The sequence below is a fragment of the Leptonychotes weddellii genome, chromosome X (genome assembly GCF_054177405.1).
Source record: "Leptonychotes weddellii isolate Sample4059 chromosome X, ASM5417740v2, whole genome shotgun sequence".
Taxonomy (NCBI): Eukaryota; Metazoa; Chordata; class Mammalia; order Carnivora; family Phocidae; genus Leptonychotes; species Leptonychotes weddellii.
Window position 1 is genome coordinate 101,818,772 of NC_138385.1, and position 24,241 is coordinate 101,843,012.

At 45.6% G+C, this 24,241-nt stretch overlaps 1 protein-coding gene across 1 annotated transcript in view; it reads left to right on the plus strand.

Annotated features, from left to right (window-relative positions):
- The first annotated feature begins 1,032 nt into the window (after window positions 1–1,032).
- ANOS1 (anosmin 1) overlaps window positions 1,033–24,241 on the plus strand; it is a 170,837-nt gene continuing 147,628 nt past the window's right edge. The window contains exon 1 of the mRNA XM_081809213.1: window positions 1,033–1,346. Coding sequence (XP_081665339.1) covers window positions 1,140–1,346 — 207 coding nt within the window. The 5' untranslated portion in view covers window positions 1,033–1,139. The remainder of the gene's footprint in view (window positions 1,347–24,241) is intronic.

Here is a 24,241-nt window from a genome sequence, read left to right on the forward strand (position 1 = left end):
ATATAGGCATATCCCCATGCGCCAAGCGCAGCCTTCATGATCACATCCCAGCTCTCCCTAGGGCGTCCGGCCTCCTTGCTCTCACTTCCCAGTGGAACTCAGGGCAGCATGAACCTTGCAACAGGTGCTGTATTATAAATGCTGCCGTAGCTCTTTACGGGGCACGGCCCTCTCGGGGGACTGAGAGCACGTGTAGCCAAAGAGCCTGGGAAAAGATTGCAAGAGACGGTGAGGCTGAATCAAGAGTCTTGGGGGCCACATTCAAGGGCAAGAGTTTGGGAAAGATTTCTGTTCTGAGGCACTCACCTTGGGAGAGAGTAGTGCTTACCAGAAAAACAGACACCCGAGGAAGCAAGTAGTGTGTGTCTGTTTAACAAATGGCACTTGCTATGTACTCAGATCGGTTTCCAGGTAATAATTAGGAAAGAAGGGAGGAAGAAGAAAGGAAGAAATGCGGGGGGCGGGGGGGGAGGGGGGAGGAAAATGTCAGTCAGATGTCCTTGCCTGGCTTCTGACTCCTCATGTCCGTATCAGTTGTTACTTGGGAATAAAAGGAAATTCAAATATGCGAAAGTAGGAGCGAAGCTTGGACCCGGGGTAGAACCTGGAGAGGAAGCCTACAACTTCGAGGCGCTGCGTCCTTCCTTAGGCAGGTTGGACGCCCTTGGGGGTCCCGAGGCCCTCCTTTCCAAGAGGGCACCTCCATCCCAGGCCCGGGCTCGCACACACCTGACGTTTAGCTGGATGGTGGTGGGGGGTGGGGTGGGGAGAATGCGGACTGTGGGGGAGCCTGCGTGGGAGACCGACCACCCAGAGTGGGGCGCACCGGGAAGACCCGGCCGGCGCCGCCCTGCCTTTGAGCGCGGGGGCTCGCTGCCCCTTGGACCTGCCCACGGCCCTCCGCCCGGCCCCCCTGTCACTCACTTTCCTTACAGCCAATGGCGCGGCCGCCTGTCACCCTCACCCCACCCCTCGAGGCAGAGCAGGGAGGAGGTTGGCGGGGAGGGCGCGGGGCTGGAGTTGAATGATTGAACTTTGCAGCGGAGTTGCGGCGGCCGCGAGGTTCCCGGCAGTGCGGCCCCGGCGCGGAGCTGGGAGCCTCGGCCAGCGCCCGGCGCCCGCGCCCCCGACCCGCAGCCATGGTGCCCGGGGCGCCCGGCGCGGCCCTGACCCTCTGCCTCTGGCTGGCGGCCTCCGGGGGCTGCCTGGCTGGCGGCCCCGGCGCCGCGGCTGCTCGGCGGCTGGACGAGTCCCTGTCGGCCGTGAGCGTCCAGCGCGCCCGCTGCTCCTCCAGGTGCCTCAGCTTGCAGATCACGCGCATCTCCGCCTTCTTCCAGCATTTCCAGGTACGGGAACCGCCGCTGCCGACCGTGGCGCGGGGCGCACGCGGCGCCTGCCTCCCAGCCTCGGCGCCCAAACTTCTCGCCGGGCTCGGCCGGCAGATCCCGCTTTCCTTCGGCGTGGATCTCACAGTCGAGGTGGTCGAACCCTCCTTTCCAGCCTCCTCCTTGCTCCCGAAAGGAACAAGAAACATGCAGCATCTTCCCCCAACTCCCCTCTTCCTCGCGGAAAACACAAGGCGCTCTCTGCGGGGAGGGAGAGCGGCTTTGCAGATGCCGAGCGTGGCTGTGACCATTTGTTAGTTTCCCAGGACCTCCGCGCGCGGGACTCCGGGCTGGTGGCGAGTCCCGCAAACTCCCGGGAGCTCGGGGGCCCTCGCTGCCGCCAGCACTGTGAGCGAGGCCGGGAGGCGCGCCCAGCTGCGCCCGGGGACCCGCGCGACTCGCCCAGACCCGCAGGTGCCCGCGGGTCGACACTTTTGTCTCTGCTGAGCGGTGCTTTCACATTCGGCGGGCCCGGAGCTCGCAGCCCACCCTTGGAGCCCCAGGGGCTCCCAGGCAGTCGTGTGTTCCAGAATGTGTGTGTTGGGGAGGCGGGGGGTGGTAGCTGTGCGCTCCCCAGTTCGGAGCCCCGGAGCTTCTAGGTCTAGTCAGTGGATAGTGTGGAGAGCAAGGGAAGAGACTCAGGGGGTACGGGACTTAGAGGACCGCGTTTGGATGCTCGGAGGAGAGTCCTGGGGTCAGTGTCTTCCCCCAGCCCTCGTAGGTCCTTCCAGCTTGAGTGTGGAAGAACGTGTGTGTGAATGACTGTGAATGTTGGGGGTTCAGGGGGACGCACGCTTGTTGCCTGTGGACTGCCGGGACCCTTGGTGTTGGCGGGGGGGAGCAACAGCACTGAGGGTCCCCGCAGGTCGTGCGTGGGAACCCGGGATGCTGGGGGCGCATTTGCGCCGCTTGCGGACTCTGCGGAGGCGCGTCGGGTTGCCTTTCCCAGCCGATCCGAGTGCGCGCAGTCTGAAATCATTCACGCAGACGCCTCATTTCTCTCGAGGGCCCTCGTTCTCCCCTTGGCCTTCTCGCCTCTATCCTTAGCGGCTCACCTGTTCCAAGACTCTTAAGTTCCTTCTTGCCGCAGGGCGGACTGCGGAGGCCAGAAGGAGACTCGGGACTCTTTGGCAGGTTTTTGATCTTAGGAAATAAACTGGGCGCCCCTCCCGCCTGGTCAGGGTAAAGGGAGCTTTCCAAGGGGCCCTGGGTTTTCAGCTGTGAAAGCAGGTGATTGTAATGACGGTGGAGTTTGGGACGTATCTCTGTAGCCTTACGGGTGTTCGTCCTGGCCTGAGAGCTAATGAAAGCTGGCGCCCAATGGCACAAGGACTCACGGTCGGGATCTTCGGAGATTGCACTAGCTCGCGAAGTTTGCGAGTGCGCGTTCTTAAGGAAGCAACCTGTCGTGGGTTTCCGAGAAGCTGGCACACTCTGCGTCCCTCCTGATTGTTTAGGGAAAGGGAAACCCGAGTGCTCGCGTCCTGCGCTGAAATTACGCGGACATCCTGGAGGGGGCTCCTCCCCAGCCACCTGGTTTCAAACCCGCCCTGCCCTGCGCTGTCAGTCCCTCTCCTGAGAAGATGCTCCACTGTTGTTTCATCAACAGAAAACAAAACAGAGGGACCCATTCCTGGAGAGAAAGAGTAACACTTCTTTTTCTTTCTTTCTTTCTTTCTTTTTTTTTTTTCTTTCTTTCTCTTGTTCTTTTTCTTTCTTTCTCTTATTGAATTGTCAGTTGCTGTAATTTATTTGTTTAGCAGTTTAAGCGGCTAAAGAAGCAGTTTAGATCAAGCCAATTCCCGTGAAAGGCTTTTCTTGTGGTCTCCTGGCATGATTTCTCTTCAGAAGAAAAACTGCTGACAGAATACACATTGCCACACAATCCTGATTACATTTTAATTAGCTGGGCTGGAATAAGCTGCAAATTACTGTTAGGACTTAATAACTGCTGTTTTTGCCATCAGCTGCCAAATCATTCGTGGTGGGTTAACCCTAACCTGGTAATGCCTATCTGATTTACCTAAATTGCAGGGATTATGCTTTCTTAAGATTTGAAAAGGCAGCAACACACTCTCCCTATGAACCCTTGAGCTTCCCTGTCCCTCCCCCTTGTTAAATAATTGGGAGATGACGGAGGAGTCAGGCTGATGCCGGCTCCTTATGGGGCACGTGGAATTTATTAACAGGCAGGAGAGGCGGGGCGAGCCCAAGCTTGTGCATGAGCCCCTTCTCTCAGGGTCACCCCACCCACTTGTGCAAAGAAGCCCCAGCAGAAGGCTGTTTCTTGAGCAGGTGGCCATTTTCAACTTCTCTCATACAGTTCTAGGCATCTTTTTCAGGATGGAAGAAGGCTTGTCTCCACCGTTGAGGCCAGCCAAGCGTGTGGACTCTTAGAGGTGACGCTGCCAGGGCTCGGCTATGGACACCCCAACCTATGCGCTCACGGTGTGGACAGAGACTCGGAGCTGCGGGGGGCAGTGCCCTGGAGTGGCAGGCCTGCAGGGGAGGCTGGAATCTAATGGTCTCTAACCCTAATTGCACACGCTTTCCAGCCGCCCAGCCCTGCAGGAGCGAGGCTGTAGGGCTGCAGGTAGATGGTGCTCACCTGGTGTCTTTGCTTCGGCCATGCAGGTGGGCTTCAGCTGTCTGCCCTGCAGCCCTCAACCAGCCTGAACGCCCAAGCGATTCAGTACTGATGCATGGGGAGGGGAATGGTGACGGGGGGATTCCTGAATTATCTGGCACAGCCCCTGACATGGAAGAGTTCAGAATTTCATACTGAAAGGGAGACGGGTGGCTGAACTGCATCACATCCCTAACTAAATGCTGGCCACATTCATGAAAAGAAACAGTGCGAGTTAACACCTCGCAGGATATCCATTCCCAGCTCCATGTGCCAGGCATTGGGCATGTTGTCACTTCAAGTTTGCACATACCATATGCACAACGTCCTTAAAATCCCACTAACAGAGGTGTTTGGGAAGGACATCCTTCTGTCCATGAAGTGAACAGGAGATCTGGGCTGTGGGGTCTGGAGCAGGGACGTGAGCTTTGGAACGAGGTAGATCTCTGCATCAGCCTTGCCACTTTGCAGATGGGTTGCTTGGGCATATCACCTTCCTGAACTTCCAGCCTCTCGTGTGTCCCGTGGGAGATAAGTACCTGCCCAGCAAGGTGGAGATCCTAGCACGTGTTGGGGATACTGAAAGTGACGGTGGCAACGAAGCTAACACTAATGGGAAGACTAGTAAGTACCAGCCTCTGTTCTAGGTTTCCTACAAGTCCAAGTTCATTTAATCCCCACAGCAGCCATATAAGGAAAGTACCATTTGTTCCCTAACTGATAAGCAAACAGAGGTGCTGAGAAGGTAGGTTACTCACGCAGCAATAGACAGTGGAGCTGGGTTCCAAATGAGGGTGGCTATCAGTTTTAGGTTTTGTTCTTCTTTTTAGGATTTTATTGGTTAATTGGTTAATTTACTTCAAGAATGACTACCTAATTTTCGGGACTCAGTGCAAAATGAAAATGTGTGGTCCAGTATTTCAAATAGCAAGAAAACAGAGTGTTGTTAAAGGAACTAAAATATAAAACGCTTTTTCCTTCCTCTGTGGCTCTTGAGATTTGTCATGGTGTTTCAAATGTGCTATTCAGTGCTGTTCTCAGTAAAGAAAAATTTAAAAATTAAGTGATTAGTATGGATTTTATTCTTCATCTTTATATTATTCAGTGCCAGCGTTAACGGGCAAACATCAGAGCATTTAACTTGTATGCAGAATCACCGGCATTTCACAATTTCTATTTCCTGGCCTGGAGCGTGCTTTGAGATAGCTGGAGGGACAAGCGAGACTCAGGAAGGTGAGAAGAGGGAAGAGAGAGTCCCCCCCACCCCCCCCCCGCCAGGGTGCACACTGTGTGGCGTGCCCAGTCCCACAAGAAGATCTTGCAGGATGTTAATAGACCTTCATGGGAACCTGCCATCTGCATACATGCTTGCTCACACATAACACGTGCTTGGTACCCTCTTCTGCAAGCTTCTAGACCCATGCCTTGCACTTTGTTCTAGATGTTGTCTTCAAGAAGTCAAGCCAGGGATCTCCCGCTCCTCCTGTTCAGATGACAGCAAATGGGCAACCCCCAAGTCCACTGCAGCCCCCACTGCAACACTCCTCACTTGATGCTTTTAGAAATGACTCGTTCAAGCACATACAGATGGTAGATAGAAGCAGAGAAAGAACCAGCTTTCAGAACTCTCAGCTCAGCCATCATACAAGTAGGTACCTGCTCCAGGGATGGGTTTCATCCCTGGGAGTCTGGGACTCTGGCTGCCCACCCACCAAACACAGGGTGGTGCTTCCCGCATGAGATGAGGACAGCCATCACTTTGTCCTGGAACACTTTGCCTCAGGCATGCATCAAACCCTCCTTGGACCCTTGTCCAGGTCCCTGCAGGGGCCGGAGTGTGACAGTCATTTTAGGGCATGGAGTGGGGAAGGAGAGGCTGGGTGAAGTCTGGGGTGCCAGGGACAAGGGAGTGGGGAGCTGAGAACCTTTCCTGGGGAGGTGAAGGAGCAGTGCGAGGCAGGATCATGCGAGATCCGAGGCTCCAAGCCTCCAGAGCAAGCTCTGGTATTCCATCAGACTGCCCATGTGAAACACCAACTTAGGATACAATCATTGAGATTTCAATATGGTGACCACAGGCATTGTTCCCCCTGAGCATGGACCACATGCATTGGTCGTATGTCCGTGAAGCGGCCCTGGTGTGGATTTTTGTAACTCAAGGGTGCAGAACCCTTGGGAGGGCTTAAGCCCACTTGCCATGGGGGTTCCTCATAGGGTTTTCCACAGCGTTCAAGCTTACGATGCTGAGAAATGTTCACTTGGGAATAACCTCTACCCTTGTTTTTTTCAGCTTCACTAGGATATCAAAGAAGAGGGAAAGGAGGGAATATTGTCTGAAATAAACTCTCTCCTTCTCAGCGAATCTCATTTAACTTAAGAGTGACTCCCTCTCTTACGCTAGTTGGGATATGCCAAGGCGAGACCACCATGCAGCTCAATGTCAGAGCCTTAAAGATAGTGCACCAAGTATTAGGAGACCTGGAACCTGCTCTTTCTAGGCCTCTGTTTTCTCCAAGGAGGCTCGAGAGAATAGGACTTGAGAACAAATCGTAGCCGAAGTGCAACAGAGCAGGGGGGGGGAGTGCGTCTGCTGCTTTGCCGGAATTCGGCACCACTCGGGATCTTCGAGTTGGAAGATAAGTAGCGGGTTGCTGGCAGCCTGTGCCCTATGGGTCTAGAATTTTGTTAGTGGTAAGAGATTCTTGCTTAATGGGACATTATTCACCCTATAAAGTACCACGGATAGGTCCGCTTAGGTAGCTGATTAGAGAGATCAGAGGCTTTCCCCAGCAGTAATGGGAAGCTGTTTGTTTTGGCAAAAGGGAAGAACTAAGCTGGTGATTAGCTCATTCTACTTAGAGGACCAGCCTCTCGTCCAAGAAAAAGTAAATAAACAATTATCGCATCAAAAACCCTTAGCAGCCACAGATCATCAGCCCTAGGCTCAGAGACTTTTGGAGGCGCACTTTTGTGGTGAATTTACCCAGCCCGGGCATGTCCCATTGCCCTGCAGTGAGTTTAAGTGACACTCCAGAATGGCCAGGCGTTTAGAGAGTCCCTGGAAGAAGGGCCCTCCTCAGCTTTGGCCTTGATATTTCCTGGTCTGGCTTCCCTGGATCTCTGGCTGTGTTTCTAAGAATTTCTGAATTGAACCAAAACTAAACACTAGGCTATTCGTGGCATATTTTTGTGTTTGTAATGTCGTGTTTCTCCTTGAATGTGATTTAAAAGTCTATCTTATTGTGACTATTATAGAACATTTTAAAAACACATTAAAAAACACTTACTGACTTGTTCTTTTCTTTGGGCACCGTATCATTAAGAAATAAATACTTCTATATATGTTTTAATATTGTATATATTCAGATACATCTGTATGTATTTACATATAATACCCTGTATGCATGTATGTGTGTTTGAAGGCCTAACTTAAAAGAGTTAAAAGTTAATGTTGGTGTGTTTCCACATAAAAAAGCTTAATCATAAATTAGGAGGTTGTTATTCTTTGAAATGGATTCCCCAGATCGTATTGTATAACCTATCCTCGTATATGTCTGCGAATGGGTATAAAACTGTAGGGTTAGGGGCCGCCTGGCTGGCTCAGTGGGTGGAGCCTGCGACTCTTGATCCCAGGGTTGTGAGTTCGAGCCCTACGTTGGGGGTAGAGATTACTTAAAAAACAAAACAAAACAAAACAAAAAACTCTAAACAACAAAACTGTAGGGATGCAGAAGCTTATGAAAGGCTTAGTGGGCTCTGCTTGTATTAATTCAGGCACAGACAGGTTCCTTTGCATAACTTGGCAGTGCTTTACAGAATATTCCTCTCACATAATTTTGAGCGTGGGGGCTTGGACAACAATCAGAAGAGCATATTGATATTATCAGAATACATTTTATATATGAAAAACAGGACTGGGAAACTTGCAGATGCCCCCATCGCAGTGCCCTTGTGCAAATTACTGCATAACTTATCCTTTGGAAGATTTGTCTGAGCTCACAGACCTTTCGGGTTCCAGCGTCGGCTGCCTCGCACATTACTGTTTCACGTACTCTGGACCCCAGAGTGTGGAAGTGTGTAGTCTCTCAACATATGGCATTTATTAAGTGGGACCCAGTTTTTCCTCTTTACATTAATCAAAGATACCCCTAACTCTTTCAAGCTTCAGATCAGCAGGAGGTCGCCCGCATTACGGAGCAGACCGATAAAGACGTCTTCCTGACCTTTTAGTTACCTGTGGACCATCATCTTAGGAAAATGTGTAATTTCTTTTGGAGTCTCTGAAATATTGAAAATAGGTCACAGACACCTATTCCTTCTCAGTAGATGCTGTTGCTGACCTGTCCCTCACCTCTTTAACCCCCAGCTCCTGTATCAGCTGCTGATGGCTTACAGCTGCTCGCTGTTAGAAACTAACCTTCTGCCGGTGGGCGCCATCTTGCCAGCAAAGCAGTGTCTCCTCCTCCCTTGATGAGGGCAGATCTTGCCATTGGTTCCCTGCTGGAGGCCATAGGAGGCCAGCTCCCTGTGGGAATAACTCTTTGGTACAATTTGTGCTCCAGAGCATTGCATGGGACCAGGCTTCTGCAGGTCTCCAGCTGAGATCCCTTCCCTGCTTAGCTCCTTCTCCTGCTTGCTTCTCTGTTTCCACTGAGGGCTTCCCCCAATATATCACATATGCAGGAAGACCCTTTTCAGCCTCTGCTTCTAGGAAACCCAGTCTCAGACACCTACGAACCTTAAGAGATTCCTGATCTAACTCAACACGGTTGTTTTTCAGATTGGACAACTTGATGCTTTGAGAAATGACTCGTTCAAGCACATACAGATGGTAGATAGAAGCAGAGAAAGAACCAGCTTTCAGAACTCTCAGCTCAGACTTTTTCCCACTGTCCCTTTAAAAAGAAATCCTGAGATTTTATACAAATAAAAAAAACCAAATTCTAAATGAAGAAGCACTTAGAGTCAGAACACTTTATTTGGATTTAGTTTATATCTCCCGATGATTTCAGTGGAAAAAAAAGAAAAAAAGAAAAAGGTTTCAAATTTTGAGCCCGATGTATAAGCACATCATGCTCCTTCACTGTCCATGTGAAATGTATGTACTGTTAAAGCAAGCTTGAGATAGTTGTATGGCTGGTGGACAGTCGATGGGGTGAGGGGACAGCATTAACCAGGTACCTCTGCAGGTCTGGGAAGATGAGAAAGAGGAGCAGTTAGTTCAGGTATTAACCAACTTTGGATTTATTCGGCAAGCAGCCAGGGAGCCACGTCCCCCCAGGACCTAGAATTGGCTCTATATCCTTAGAGTTCACACACTCGTTCCAAATGGTGAGTGGAGGCACTTTCCCTGGTGGTGAAGGAAGTTGGATAAAAGTAGTTATCCTTGATAGCCAATAAGTAAAAAAAGGAATATGGGAGCAGTGTTTATGGCTCATTTTAATTACATCACAGACTGTAGATGCTCATTCTATTTCTCCCTTAAAAAAAAAAGAAACAACACCACCACTGCTTTAATCCATTCCACTTATTTCAGCTAATATGGATGGGTTGCAGCGGTTTTGAAGATAGACTATAAGATCCCTGCTCATGGGGATCTTAGAGTCTAGTAGGGGCTGAGACTTGTAAACAGCTTTGGTCCGCACGTGAGTGCAAGGATAGTTATTTGTATGAGATCTCTGAGGAAGGAGCTTATCCCTTTAGGGAAAGCGTCCTAAAGGAGATGACACTTGAGCTGAACCGCAAACTTTGGGTTACTCCAGCCCAGAGCAACCGGCATGAGTAAATGCAGAGTCTTGCAACAGTTTGGTCTGTCTGTTGGGGACTCTGAGTGCTCCTCACGGACAGGATAGAGTATCAGTCCCTCAGCTAGCACCCAGCATTTGGGAACTTGGCCCTGGGAGCTGTAACAAAGCTCACGTCCCATGCTCTGCAGATCAGGTGAAGAACATGCCCAGGCCATTACACTTGGAGGTGTGTGTACAGCTCTTCTTCCTCGTTCTTGCTGCTCTGGTTGAACCATAGGCTACACTGTGGCTGCTCTAATGCTCTTCATCTGATCTTTATGGAGCTCTTGCAGCGCCCCTAAGAAAGAGCCCCAGATGAGCGTAAGAAGGAGGCTGCCCGTTGCGTCTCCTCGCCATCATGCCTGCAACAGGACCCCAGTCTGAACTTGTGGGGGTGGACCCAAACTAAGAAACTCTCCTCAGTTACTGAGCCACAGGTTAGAATGTATTTGGCATTGCCTTTTACAGTGTCTCGGTGTTGACAAAGTAGTTTCACATAAAATATCTGTTTGACCTCCTCAGCAACTCTGTGAGGTCACGAGTGTTATTTTTCTTTTACAGATAAGAAAACTGAGGGTCTGGAAGCAAGGTAACCAAGGCTTTACAGCAACAACTCAAGCACTAATTGTCATATTCCCAAATATTTATATAAAATGACCCTGCTTCTCAGGATGTTAACAGTGAGAGAAGACAGAGTGGAAATATCAACTGTAATGTAATTGAGAATCATGGCGACTTTGAGGGAGATATTCCTACGTTTCTCATTGGCTTCTGAGGCACCACTGCACCAGAGAGTAGCACAGTTGTGGATAATTGGAAGAGTAATGGCATGACAAAAAGGCCTTAAAAAATACCAGTCCATCAACACCCATCCCTTATGCATTTAGCCCTCCACATTTTTCTTCCAACCAATAAGAATCTGTCAAACACAATCATGTTTCAAGTATCTTAGGTTCTAGGGAACCCAGCATAAGCGAGATGTACTTCCTGCCCTCCAGAGCTTTATTTTCTGCTAGAGAGAGAGAGAGAGAGAGAGAGACGTTGAAGCAAATAGTTGCCCAGAGTTTTGAAGTGAAGAAAGGAACTATAAGAATCATGTATCATGGGCGCCTGGGTGGCTCAGTTGGTTAAGCGACTGCCTTCGGCTCAGGTCATGATCCTGGAGTCCCTGGATCGAGTCCCGCATCGGGCTCCCTGCTCGGCAGGGAGTCTGCTTCTCCCTCTGACCCTCCCCCCTCTCGTGCTCTCTCTCCCATTCTCTCTCTCAAATGAATAAATAAAATCTTTAAAAAAAAAATCATGTATCATTTAAAATCCTCATACATGATGGTTTAATGCGCAATCATAATTTCATAGATGAAGAGTTGTTTTTCTCCTGTAAGTGGGTTTTGTTTCAGTCCACCACCACTTTGACTCGTCTAGCAAAATAGCAGTGTTACTGTGATCCTTGCAGGAATGTTTTGGAAATAGCTGGGCTCCTTGATGTCACAGAGTCTGAGTTTGCTGTCTGGGAGGAACAGCGGTCTGGGGACTTCAGCCTCGTTCTTGCTTCCTGGCTGCCGTTGCCCTTCTGTATGGTGGGGGGACATGTTTGGAGTATCTGCAAGTGGTGATTGGAGCTCGTATGTACATGATAGCTACTTTCAAGAACTCACTGTGCCTTCTCTGCTGGCTGTCTTTGTTTTTGTTTTGCTTCTGGGAGTGTGTTTATACTTTATGATTCTTTCCAGCTTCTCTGTAAGATATAAAAATTGGACAGTGAGGAGGGCTGCACATGAACATGCTGATAAATTGGGGTTCTTTCATACACCGAGGGCTCAAATCTATCCTGAGGGGAATCTGAGAAACCATAGCCTATCAAGAGGGGGAATCTTTAAATTCACATTGTATTTACCTTTTTGTTTTAAACTGTAACATTTGTCACTTAATAAGCTTTTTACTCTCTGAGTTACTAATATCCCACCAACTTGAGAAAATATTACAGTGACCTCAAAAATACATAATTTTGTTTTTCATATTGCCTTCTTTCTTTGAGAGGTAAGGTGGGTAAGTTGGGACCACTTAAATTGTATGATGTATGGTGATCCGAATCTTTATCTTGGGGAAGTGCATTTTCCTGCTTGGTATGCACAGGATCTCAAGTTACCTCCAGCCAACGAAAATGCTTGTTTCCCTTAATTTAGCATCTAATCATCACTGATGGTTTTTAAAGTTTCATAGTTAATGTCTGTTATGTCCAAAGAAGTGATGATTGTATGAGCCCAGAAATAAAAATACAAGTGTCCCTTTAATGAAACAAGAAACATTAATTTTGCAAAGAAATTCATCACTTTCCAAAAATGTCATTAATCCTACCAGCACGTGGGACCAGAGAAATACTGGGAATTCATTTACTTATGAACTTCAGAGATTTTTTTCCCCCTTATTTTTTACACCATCTTTCAATCCACTATAATTTTATAATGCATTAATAATTGATATGTTTGAAACACATAAAATTATTTTTGGTGTTCCTTACTCCCTGTAATGCAAGTGACGTGCTTATCTAAAAACAAACCAGATGGGTTACATTTTTAGTTGGGAGGTTACTTACTGACAGCTTTTCTGAAAGAACGGCTGAAACAGTTGAGAAAGTCTAAATGCAAACAAGAATAAAGCTTTCAGGTTCAAGGTGGTTTTACCTATTCACTGTGTTCCTACTGGGTTAGTGTAAGTGGTTCATGCCATGTACGTGCATCCACTCTTGTTTAATTTTTCTAGTAACACATAGTTGAGAGAGACAGCTCTTTTTCAGACTTAAATAAATGTCTCAGCTCCTGTCTTTAAATGCTTACAGCACAGCAAGGAAGGGCAATCTTTTGAAGTGTATACTGTGACACTTTGTGGACTGCAAAGAAAATTGACAAAGAGACGTGCAAACGCAAAATGCCAGGAGAGATTTAAAAGAGGGTACACACCTTATATTAATATGTCGTCCTGTGCCCGGGACAGGTTTCCCAAGTGCTGTTATAAGAAACCAAATATGGCGAGGAGCTTGGCATTTCAGGGCCGTTAGCTTGCTTTCCAACTGATGAGCGGATCCCTGTAGGATGCAAATACCAAGCCCCTTTACCCTCATGAGGGAATAATAATAAATAATAATATCCCCCGCATTTGGAAATGTAGAAATGTTTCCCAACAAACTTGCGTGCAAGCAGTTTCTTTTGCGATAACTCAGATTTCCACCGCCTGTCCTTCGTGGCAAGCTACTTATTTTCAACCGGGATCCCTCGCCGATTGGCCATTTCCCCTAATGAGCAGTGCTTCGCACACAACCTTTTATGAAGTGAGCAGAAGACCACCCCAGCTATATGGAGATCCAGTGGTGTCCAGGCCCCGGGGTTGAACCAGGGTTGCCCAACAGGCCCGCTGTATGGGTGATTCAAGAAAAGGGAAAGTTACAGATTGCATCATAGCACAAACTTGGGGCTTGCTTCCTAGAGTTGAAATGAAGCCTCTTAATTTTAAGAATGCCAAGTTTACACAGAAGTTACTGATTACTTTTTTTTAAAAAAAGGTTTATTTATTTGACAGAGTGAGAGAGAGCACAGTTGTGGTGGGGGAGGGGTAGAGGGAGAGAGAGAGAGAATCTCAAATAGACTCTGCTTAATTCGGATCCCGATGCAGGGCTCGATCCCACTACCCGAGCCAAAACCAAGAGTTGGATGCCTAACCGACTGCCTCACCCAGGCACTCCTGATTACTTTCTGAAAGAAGGAGCAAAACCTTGGAGGTGGGTTGCTGTGCTGTGTTTTGGTAACTGATTCCTTTAGATTTCTTCAATGGCAAGGAAGTGCAGAGAAATAACCTAAGACCGTGTCCACCATTAGAAGCGGTCATTGTTTGAAGGTGGACGTTTTGTTTCCCATTTTCTCTTCCGTGTTTTGGGCTATTGCAGCCCCTTGGAACAAGAACTGTGCCTTTACAATCGAACGTGTGTAACCTACAGTTCCTTTCTTATTTCCTGGGCCATAGTGGGCCCTCTGCAGAGGTTTGGTGGAGTTCTGCAGCACATCTTTGAATAGAAATTCAGTCTCCCTTTCTGTTCTCCTCCCTCTCCCCCCCCCGCCCCCTCAGGCCTCTTTTTATTTTGACACTTGGCTGTACAATTTTGAAAGCAGCACGGTCAAACCCATTTGCCGATCATTCCAGAAATGGCGTACATCTGGGAAGTTATTTTCCCATTGGGCCAGAATCTAAAAGAAAGTAGGGAACGTCTTTCCTGTGTTGTTGTTGTGTGTACATTTTTGTATCCGGGATTATGAGATCATGTCCTCCACAGCTGCAAAGAAATTAAAAAAATTCTGGATGGAATGTATTCACGTGTTAAGTATTACACTGACCATAGGAAAACATATTTAGAGGTGAGATTACCTTACAAGGGACATCCATTTGTATTTTGATCTATTAATCAAGAGCCGTGGACTTGTATGATATTTTTAACCTATTTTTAGGAGGGCAAGATTTGTATAGTCTAGTCCCATTATTTACTCCACAATTTCAGAAAAAAAAAAGGAGACTCCTTTTTTGAACAACCATATGAAATTAGGGCTAAAGTTTTATATGCATATGGGGCTCCTGGCTGGCTCATTAGGTAGAGTGTGCGACTCTTGATCTCGGGGTTGTGAGGTCTAGCCCCACGTTGGGTATAGAGATTACTTAAAATCTTTTTTGAAAAGTTTTTATTTGCGGGGCGCCTGGGTGGCTCAGCCTTTTGCTCGGGTCGTGATCCCAGGGTCCTGGGATGGAGTCCTGAGTCAGGCTCCTTGCTCGGCAGGGAGTCTGCTTCTCCCTCTGCCGCTCCCCCGCTTGTGCGCTCTCTCTCTGTGACAAACAAATAAACTCTTTAAAAAAAAAAAAAGTTTTATTTGCGTATCTATGTCTGTGTATTTATCCATACGTGCCTAGTTCAGGGTTTGTCAGTCTTGACGCCATTGACATTTTGGGCCAGATGATTCTGTGTTGTGGGGCTGCCCTGTGCATTTTAGGATGTTTAATACCATCTCTGGTCTTGACCCACTGGATGCCAACAGTATCCCTCCCACCCCAGTCATGACAAACGAAATCTATATCTAGCTATAGAGGTTATCTCCAAACACTGGAATCAATACCTGCTATGGGGCAAAATCACCCATGCTGAAAACCACTAGGGTAGTTCTGTCCCTTTCTACTTTACATTTCCCTGGATCTGTGTGTGTGTCTAGATTCCATATCTGTATTTAGATATGTGTATCTATATCTGAACTCATTTACAGATACGTATACATGAGTCTTTTATTCCATATTCATGTATCCTGTGTGAAGGAATAAACTCCGAGGCAGAAACGAACAAGTTGATTGCATTAACCATGTTCTGTTTCACTTACAGTGTGAGAGTTGGAAAGGTGCTCATTTATGTCTCCATTTGAGAATTTAGAAAAGAAAAAAAGCACTTGTTTTTATGAAATGTAATTAGAAAAAAAAAATGCTTTGCTTCCATTCTATGGCAGACGTTCTCCTGAAAGGAAACAACTGTGTCTGGGTCTTTAATAATAATGCTGATTCCACACTGGATATCACTCCAGAAACCAATATTGCACTGGATGTTAACTACCCAAAATTTAAATTAAAAAAAAGTAATAATGCTGATTCCAAGGTTATGTCCTAGCATTTGTGGATGTGATCCTTAAAGAAAATACAGGTTTTTTGTTGTTTTTCCAGTTATGAGCAGACTAAGTTAGTTATACTGCATCTTTTCCTTCAAATACCTAATTTAAAAAATTTTAGTTTTTTTTTTTTAAATTTTGTGAGCTGCTCCTGAAGTCTGATTCTCTGGGAATTTCTTTGCAACTAAACCGCTTTTCCGTTTGAAGAAGTCTTGTCTCCCCAGCAGTATTGGCTGTTGTTGTTAAGATGAGTTGGGCACCGAATGAGTGCCTGGGTGCTGAAGAATCTGGGGGTTCAGAAATGAATAGTGTGTACCTTTGATCCTTGGTGCTTCAGAGTCTGGTCTGAAAGCCCAAGGGGGGGAAAAAAAAGAGTAATTTAAACAACCTGAGGCCAAAGACCTCAGCAGACAGCTCAGCAGAGAAATTCCACAGGTGGCAAACAAGCATGTGAAAAGATGCTCCACGTGAGAGGTCCCTGGGAAAACGCACATTAAAACAACGATGAGATACCGCTACACGCCTGTCAGAATGGCCCAGATCTCGAATTTGGACAGCAGCAAACGCTGGGGAGGATGGGGAGCAACAGGAATTCTCATTCACTGCTGGAAGGAATGCAGAATGGTCCAGCCACTTTGGAAGACAGCTTGGCCATTTATGTTAAAAGAAACAAACCGTAAGAAACAGCAAGCCCTAAATGGGAGTCACTGGCTGTCCCGGACAGCAAACCAAGACTTAATTACAGTTTCAGCCTATCTCAGGAATGGGAGCTTTTAACCATGGACCTGAAATTTCCTGATCAGCTCTAGTGATGTAATCTACATGATAAAAACCCTCCTATTCCTTTCTCCACAAAAAGAAAGCATAATAATCCTTACCTCTCCTTCCATAAGAACTTCCTGCTCTACCCTTTCCTATGAAAACCTTCCATTTTGTGCAATACCTCAGAGCATCTCTCTTCTTACCAGATGGGATACTGCCTGGGTTCATGAATTGCTTAATAAAGCCAATTAGATCTTAAATTTACTCTGTCAAATTTTATTTTTTAACACAACACAAAACATACTCTTATCATACAATCCAACAGTTGTGCTATTTGGTATTTACCCAAATGAATTGAAGATTTATGTTTATAAAAGCCTTGGCGTGGATGTTTATACACCTTTATTCATAATTACCAAAATTTGGAAGCAACCAAGATGCCTTCAGTAGGTGAATGGATAAATAAACTGTGGTCCATCCAGTCATGGAATATTATTCAGTGCTAAAAAGGAATGAGTTATCAAGCCACAAAAAGACATGGAATAAACTTAAATACATATTATTAAGTGACAGAAGCCAATCTGAGAAGGCTCAATACAATGATTCTAAATATATGACACTCTTGAAAAAGCAAAACTTGGGAGACGGTGAACAGATAAGTGTTTGTTGGTTTCGGATAGGAGAAGGATGAATGAATAGGGTGGGCACACAGGATTTTCAGGGCAGTCAAACTACTTACTTGATATTGTAATGGTGGATCCATGTCTTCATACATCTGTTCAAACCCATAGAACACACAACACCAGGAGTGAACCCTAGTGTAAGCTATGGACTTCGGGTGAAATAGGATGTGTCAGTGTAGGCTTATCAGTTGTAACAAATGTACCCTCTGGTGGGGGGTGTTGATAACGGGGGAGGCTGTGCAGGTGTGGGGGCAGAGGATGTATGGGAAATCTCTGCACCTTTCTTGTAATTTTGGTATGAACCTAAAAATGCTCTAAAAATTAAAATTTCTTTCGAAAAAAGTAATTAAAAATTTTTAATTTTTTAAATTTAATTCTTTAAAAAACATATCCTCTGAAATTTCTTTGACAGTGCTTAGTTCTGTGGAGAGAGAATGAAATTCAGATATCTTATATGCATTCATCACTTAGAGATTTTCCATTCCCTTATGATGCATAAGAATAGATTCAGTAGAATTTTTGAGTGAAATTTGAAATCCTGGATAAGTATTGTCTAAGGAGAAAAGGGCACTGAATTCTAGGTCATCTATTCTATTATGAAAACATACCTGACTTCCCAGATGCTGGGTGCTTATAATTCTGCAGATAATACATTTTTCTTGGAATTGATTTTTTTTGCAAAGTGCGGTCTTTTCTTGGGGTTATTTCTCTTCGTCTTGTATCACATTTAATTCATCATGTTTTCTCAAGTGGTCTCTCATTAAAGCATGCTATCTTTTGAAGTTCATATTAAAATGACCCAGGGCGCCTGGGTGGCTCAGTTGGTTAAGCGACTGCCTTCGGCTCAGGTCATGATCCTGGAGTCCCAGGATCGAGTCCCGCATCGGGCTCCCTGCTCGGCAGGGAGTCTGCTTCTCCCTCTGACCCTCCCCCCTCTCATGTGCTCTCTCTCATTCTCTCTCTCTCAAATAAATAAATAAATAAAAAATCTTTAAAATGACCCAGAATCGTGATGAATGGGCTAGAGTATCATGTAAGTCAGGGTATAATTGACTACAAGGTACTTGATTTTAGTTTGATTAATTATTCTGCACTCTCTAATGAATAACACATAACTTAGCACCATGAAAAAGCATATATCACAAGCAAACAATGTGACAACAATCTGAATTCAAGTCAGTTAGAAATGGGAAAAACATGTAGTTCTGGTATTTTTTTCTTTTCTGCTTAGATTTTCCCCACTACAAATTAAAGTCAACTAAGATCCTGAAACTTCTGGCCTGTCAGTGTATATCAAGGCAGTAGATGTTGCTTTAGTGTTAGAATAAGTACTTCTAGGACTTAATGTATTATAAAACGTGTTACTAAAATATTCTGTAGGAATGCAAATGGAAAAAATCATTGTTCTTTATGAGGTATGTTTGTATAAGTAGAATTTTCAGATGGTTCTCGCCGTAATAGCAATAGAATTCAGCTCCTGCTATCTAGAAATAACTTCTCTCTGGCTGCTGTTAATGCTTGTGAGTAATTAGCTCTGTAACTTAAAATTAATCCTCTGCCGGTCAACATGCCAGAAGCCAGGCAGTAATGTGCCTTGTGGGAACTGCTTATTAAGAACAACAGATCACACATGTCAAGCCTCACGGCTGTCAAGCGTCCATTGTGAAAAATAGGAGGGAGATCTGAGCATGCCTTTAAACTCCTCTTTCCTTTGTCCTCACTGTTATCCTGAGCAATAAGTAACATCTTCCCAGAGTTGTTTCTTACGAAGACGCCCGTAGACGGAGGTGAGGCCAAGCCAGAGTGGAGGCCACTTGGCCTACTCTGGGCCAGATGTCCTTTCCTTGAGCAATCTGTGCAGACACAGACTTGACCACGTGCATGTGCGCGCGCACGCACATCCAGAGATCAGTGTATTGCTGGATGCAGAACATTGTCTGTTTCAATCACTGGAATGCTAGGAGACACCTGCAAGCTGGATGGAGGACTCCGTTTACTTGGTAAACTTGGCGAGAGAGAAGAAAGAACCATTTGGAGAAGAAGAACCACTTCATGGAGTCGGGGATCGCAAAGTAAGATGAATTGTTCTCCCTTCCCAGTGAGGTTCTGTTGCTATAGCGAAGGTCAGAATCGCCCACCAGGCCTATCAAAACACAGCTTACTGTACTCACCCCCAGAATTTCTGATGCTGCAGGTCTGGAGTGAGACCCCAGCATTTGCATGTCTAACAAGCATCCAGCCAGTGATTCTGGTGTCAGGGCCCCACTTTGAGAACCACTGCTGTTGACTTCTCTATGTGCTGGGTTTCTCTCTGGCGCCTCTCTCTGCTCGGTAAGATGTGCCCTGTTCGCACACTCAGTCCTCTGTTCTCTGCTTCTTGGCCCCTGCATTCTTCTTCTAACCAGCCTGCCTTCATTCAGGATTATGTAGAATTTAGCTTATGAAAGAGGAGTCAGCGGTGGTTCCCATGGCAGAAATGTTCCTGAGGATGCACTCAGATTTACTGTATTCATTTGTCAAGGGAGAGGATTGGAATAGCTGTTGGCTGCTTTGTCTTTTGAAACCTAGGTTATGGTTCCAACTTGATGGGGGAAGGAGCCCATGAGTGCCTCCTCTGACCATATGTGTCTAGGATGGAGGTCTAGGATGAAGAATCCTTAAGGGGAACTTTAAAGACGATAGTTCATAGTTCATAAGTAGTTAAGGTCCAGTTATGGAAGGAAAGTAAAGAATGTCAAGTTGAGGGTATGGACATAGGGTAGAAAAAACATGGTAAGGATAGACTTATCACCTTGGACGAGAACCATCTCATTGTGAATGTGCGGCTGTTCCACACTTACTTAAGCGGTCCGTTTTCACCAAGTGCTGGACTCTTTGATCCGGAACGGTCTACATTATGGTTAACAAATGCCGCCTTATGATGCAAACATGTGCTCTAAGAATTAAGTACTTTATGTAAAGACAGGCAAGGGACAAGTTGTTGTCAGCAAGATGGAGAGACAGATGGGTCAGAGTGAGACACTGTGCTCTGCCATATGCCTGGAGGTGGCAAGGAGTTAAGGAATACACACTGACAGTGATTTTTGAAGCCAATGGGAAACATGCATGAAAATATTAAGGCAGGGGTCCTCAACTGGGGTGCAGGTTGGGATGTGGTTCAAACAAGATAGCATTTGCCCCATGGCTTTATTTTTGTCACTGTTATGGGTTGAATTGTGTCCCCTGTTTCCCAAATCCGTAAGTTGATGGCCTAACCTTCAGTACCTCAGAAAATGACCTGATTAGGAAACAGTTGCTGGGGATGGAATTAGTTACGATGAGTTCATATGTGAGCAGGGTGAGCCCTTGATGCAATATGACTGGGTCCTTATAAAAAGGGGAAATTTGGACACAGATGCTCATAGATGTGAGAACACGAGTAGAAGGCCACGTGAAGGGTAGACTGGCTGCCAAAAGCCAAGGAAACATGGGAAGTTAAGAGAAAGGCATGGAATGGATCCTCCCCTGGAGCTCTCAGTGAGAGCATGGCCATATTGACACCTTGATCTAAGTAAGACCTCTAGCCTCTAGAATTATGACAGTCCATTTCTGTTGTCTAAACCACCTGGTTTGTGGTGCTTTTTTATAGCAGTCCTAGGAAACTTACAGTCAGTATATTTCCTTTGGAATTTTAAATAATATTAAGAATACTGTGACATTGTGATTTATAAGGAATATATATTTGGTAATTCAGGTGACCAAAATATATTTCTCTTGTATTTGGTCTTCATCCACTGGTTCCTGGCTCAAACCCCTTGAAATTTCCTGTGACAGGAATGATGGCGGTGTCTTCTGTTACGTTAATGAGGTGACTTTTGGAAAGCCCCTGAGTAACCTAAGGATGGGGGCAGGTTGCTAGTGGCCCCAGCCTGTGAATAGAGGGTTGGAACTTTCAACCCTCCCCCTACATCTGGGAAGGGGAGAGGTGCTACAGGTTGAATCAGTTACCAGTGGCCAACAATTTAATCAATCATGCCTATGTCATGAATCCTCCAGAAAAACCCAACAGAGGAGGGTCGAGAGAGAGCTCCTGGGCTGGTGAACACATGGAGGTGAGGAACATGGAGAGGGCCTGAAAGCTCCATCCCCTTTCCCCACACCTTGCCCGAAGTATCTCTTCTATCTGGTTGTTCCTGAGGTACAACCTTTTATTAAAAAACGGTCACCTAGTAAAACGTTTCTCTTTCTGTGAGCTGCTCTAGAAAATCAGTCAAACCCAAGGAGGGGGTTGTTGGAAATTTGGGTCTTTAGCATGGTGCTCAGAAGCACAGGTAATAATCTGCACTTGACGATTGGCATCTGAAGAGGAGGTGGGAGGCAGTCGTGGAGGCCTAAGCCCTTTGCCTGTGGAATCTGATGCTAGCTCTGAGTGGACAGTGTCAGAATTGAGTTAAGTTGTCCCACACCCTGCTGATGTCTGAGAGCTTCTTGGTGGGGTGGGAATCCCACAGCTCATTCCACATTGAAATTGGGTGCAGGAACCCGAAAGAAATAGTGTTTGATGTTATTGGATTTTCATGTTCCCCAAAAGGGGGTTATGGGTTTATGAATTTAATTTAGTGCAGCACTGTGTTGAAGAACTGTACTGATATTATGCTTTACATGGATATTGTGCCTCTGGAAAGACTTGAAACAACCAAATAATGTAGAAATTCATAAGATTGATCTTACTCATAAGCAATGGAAAGCGATTTTTTTTTTTTTCCTTATTATATCAAAACTTCTTAAGGGCTCTTGGAATTCTGACATCTCCATAGTTAATTACATGAGCCACCCAGGACTCCAGACCTCTCTGAGACCTTCTAAATTATTAACAGTCACCTCTTATGTGCAAGTCATTCATATTGATGGATTTTGCATCTTGCCAGCTAGACTACCGCTTTGACTTGAGATGATCACAGATGGTCTTCATAAATATCTCTGTGTCCATCTTGCAGAAACACTCTTCTTGTCATTTTAGAAAAGAAGAAATTGATTTCTTTTCAAAAGCTTGCATTTTATAAGGGACCTGGAATGTGCAATAGGTTCTTGTGACTCCCAAGTTAGGCATGCTTTCTATCAGAATATTCTTTTTGTTTGAATCAGCAATGGATTGCACATTTTTAGCCTTTCTGGGCTCCAGTGTCTTCATCTACACAGGGAGAACGGTGGGCTTGAGTCTCTATTAACTCTCGCAATTCTCACAATGATCTAGAATGTTCCTTAGAGTCTTGTGTTACCAGTATTGCTGATGGCTTTCACATGTGATTCAAATCCACAACAATGAGTAACCCCATGTGTCCAGAGAGTCCTAGGCGGAGTGGTTTTGAGGTTTAGTGCTATCACGGGATGCTTAGATCCTCCCTCCTAACCCACTCTGCACTTTTCCTTTCTCCTCAGACACTGATGAGCATTTTTCAAAAAGTTCCCCGTATTGACGTTCACTTCCAAGATGTGGGTTGTTTGCATCATCCTCTTGGTCCTACCACCCTGAGTATTATGGAACTGAATAATGTCTATGTGATCTTCCTTCTTCATACTTACACAGGATGGACCCTGTGTTGTGTCCTCATCCAATTTTGACCTTTTTTTCTTAGGCATTGTACATGTTTTGGAGAGAGTGATTAGAGGATTTTGTTAATTAGAGAAGAGGATATTAGCATGCAGAAAGTCTGAACTTTAATAACTCGTCACGACTTTGCTCTGTGTTCGTTTGAGAGGTTTCAGCAGGGATTCAGGGATGGAAAATTCAATGAGAACAGGGTAGCATATTACCGAGATGCTGAAACTCTTTCCCTTGGAAAGTTCCTTGTATTATAAGACAATTACATGTCATTAACGAGTTAGATTTGTCTTGTTTTCAGCAAGATGGATTAAATGACCCTCAAAGGTCTTCAGTGATTTGTAATTATATGGTATCATGTGAGTCAGAATTCTACAGTTTACAAACGTTTTGAGTGGGTATTTAGAAACACATTTTGAGTCCCTTTTCTTGTCCTGGTTGTGTTTAGAGAACGGCTTGGCCGTATTTGGATAGACCTTATACTTTCACAGAGAGGGATTGACTGAAATGCCCACTGAAGCAAATGCTTTGCACAGAGGTGATGTTAGTCATATGTAAAAGGTCTCAGAGAGGTCTGGAATCCTACTCCGCTCAGCTGATGACCTGTGGAGAAGTCAGAATTCTAAATGCCCTCCCAACATTTTGATATACTAATAAAGTGGTTTCCAGTTGCTGTGAGTAAGGGCAGCATTTACACACTACCAGGTAGGGCAGGGTTGAATCCTGATGTAACTAAGAGAGCTGATGACGTCATTGTTTTAGTGGCTGGCTGCATGCTTTCAGATTTTGCTAGAATTTCTCTTGATGAATTTTTCTGTTTTGTTCATGTTTAAAACATCCTACAATAAAAACACAGCAGCAGAAACAACAAGAATTAGGGAAAGAAAAGACCAAAGAAGTCTCCTAAATATTGCCAGTCATTAAAGGTTAAAGTATACTTCAGCGAGTTGTAAATTTGCATCCTATCCTAGCCTCTCCAGAGAACTCTAGCAAAGGATGTAATTAAGAATCATTGTGTGTTTAAATTGTTTTTCCACATTGCTCTTGCATTTTTTTTCTGCTTTGATAATGACTTTAATTCCCCACAGGAGCTTTGGAATGGTGCTGACATGTTTTTTAAGAAAAGGATTTCTCTTGTTCTTTCAATTGTTTGGTACACAGCCTTCACCACAAAGTTGCTTTTAAAATGCACAAATGAAAAATAACCACCAATAACAAGTTGAAACCTATTGAAACAACACTGGGTTTTTCTTTGATGAACACTTTCAAGAGAATACAATTCTCTTAGTTTCAGGAAGTGAAGTTGTAATGCATCCTAAGCTAGCTTGGCCCACTGAGGCAGAGCTTGTGGGGACTTAACGAGATCTGTCCTTGGGTGAGAATGTTCACCAGCTCACCTGCTGTTTCCCGTGGTTCCACCTGCATCTTCTGCACCGGAAGGGCTCACTTCTACCTGCTACCACTTGGTTAATTCCTTCAACACCCTCACCCTTTTCAAGAGATGTGCTTCCTACCTACTTGGCTTTATTGTAACTTGGCTTTTTCCAAAAGCCTCTCAATTAAAGAAAACTCATTCTTTCCTTCTGGATGAATATGGGAAGGCGATTGGTTTTCATAGGTTGTGTTATTCATGAAGCATATTCTAAGCTTTGGAGCTGTGAGCTCAGAACTTTACTGGGTGATGTTCCCAGGATCAGACCCCGAGGGGGAGTGAAGGACGCAGCACAGGGCAGG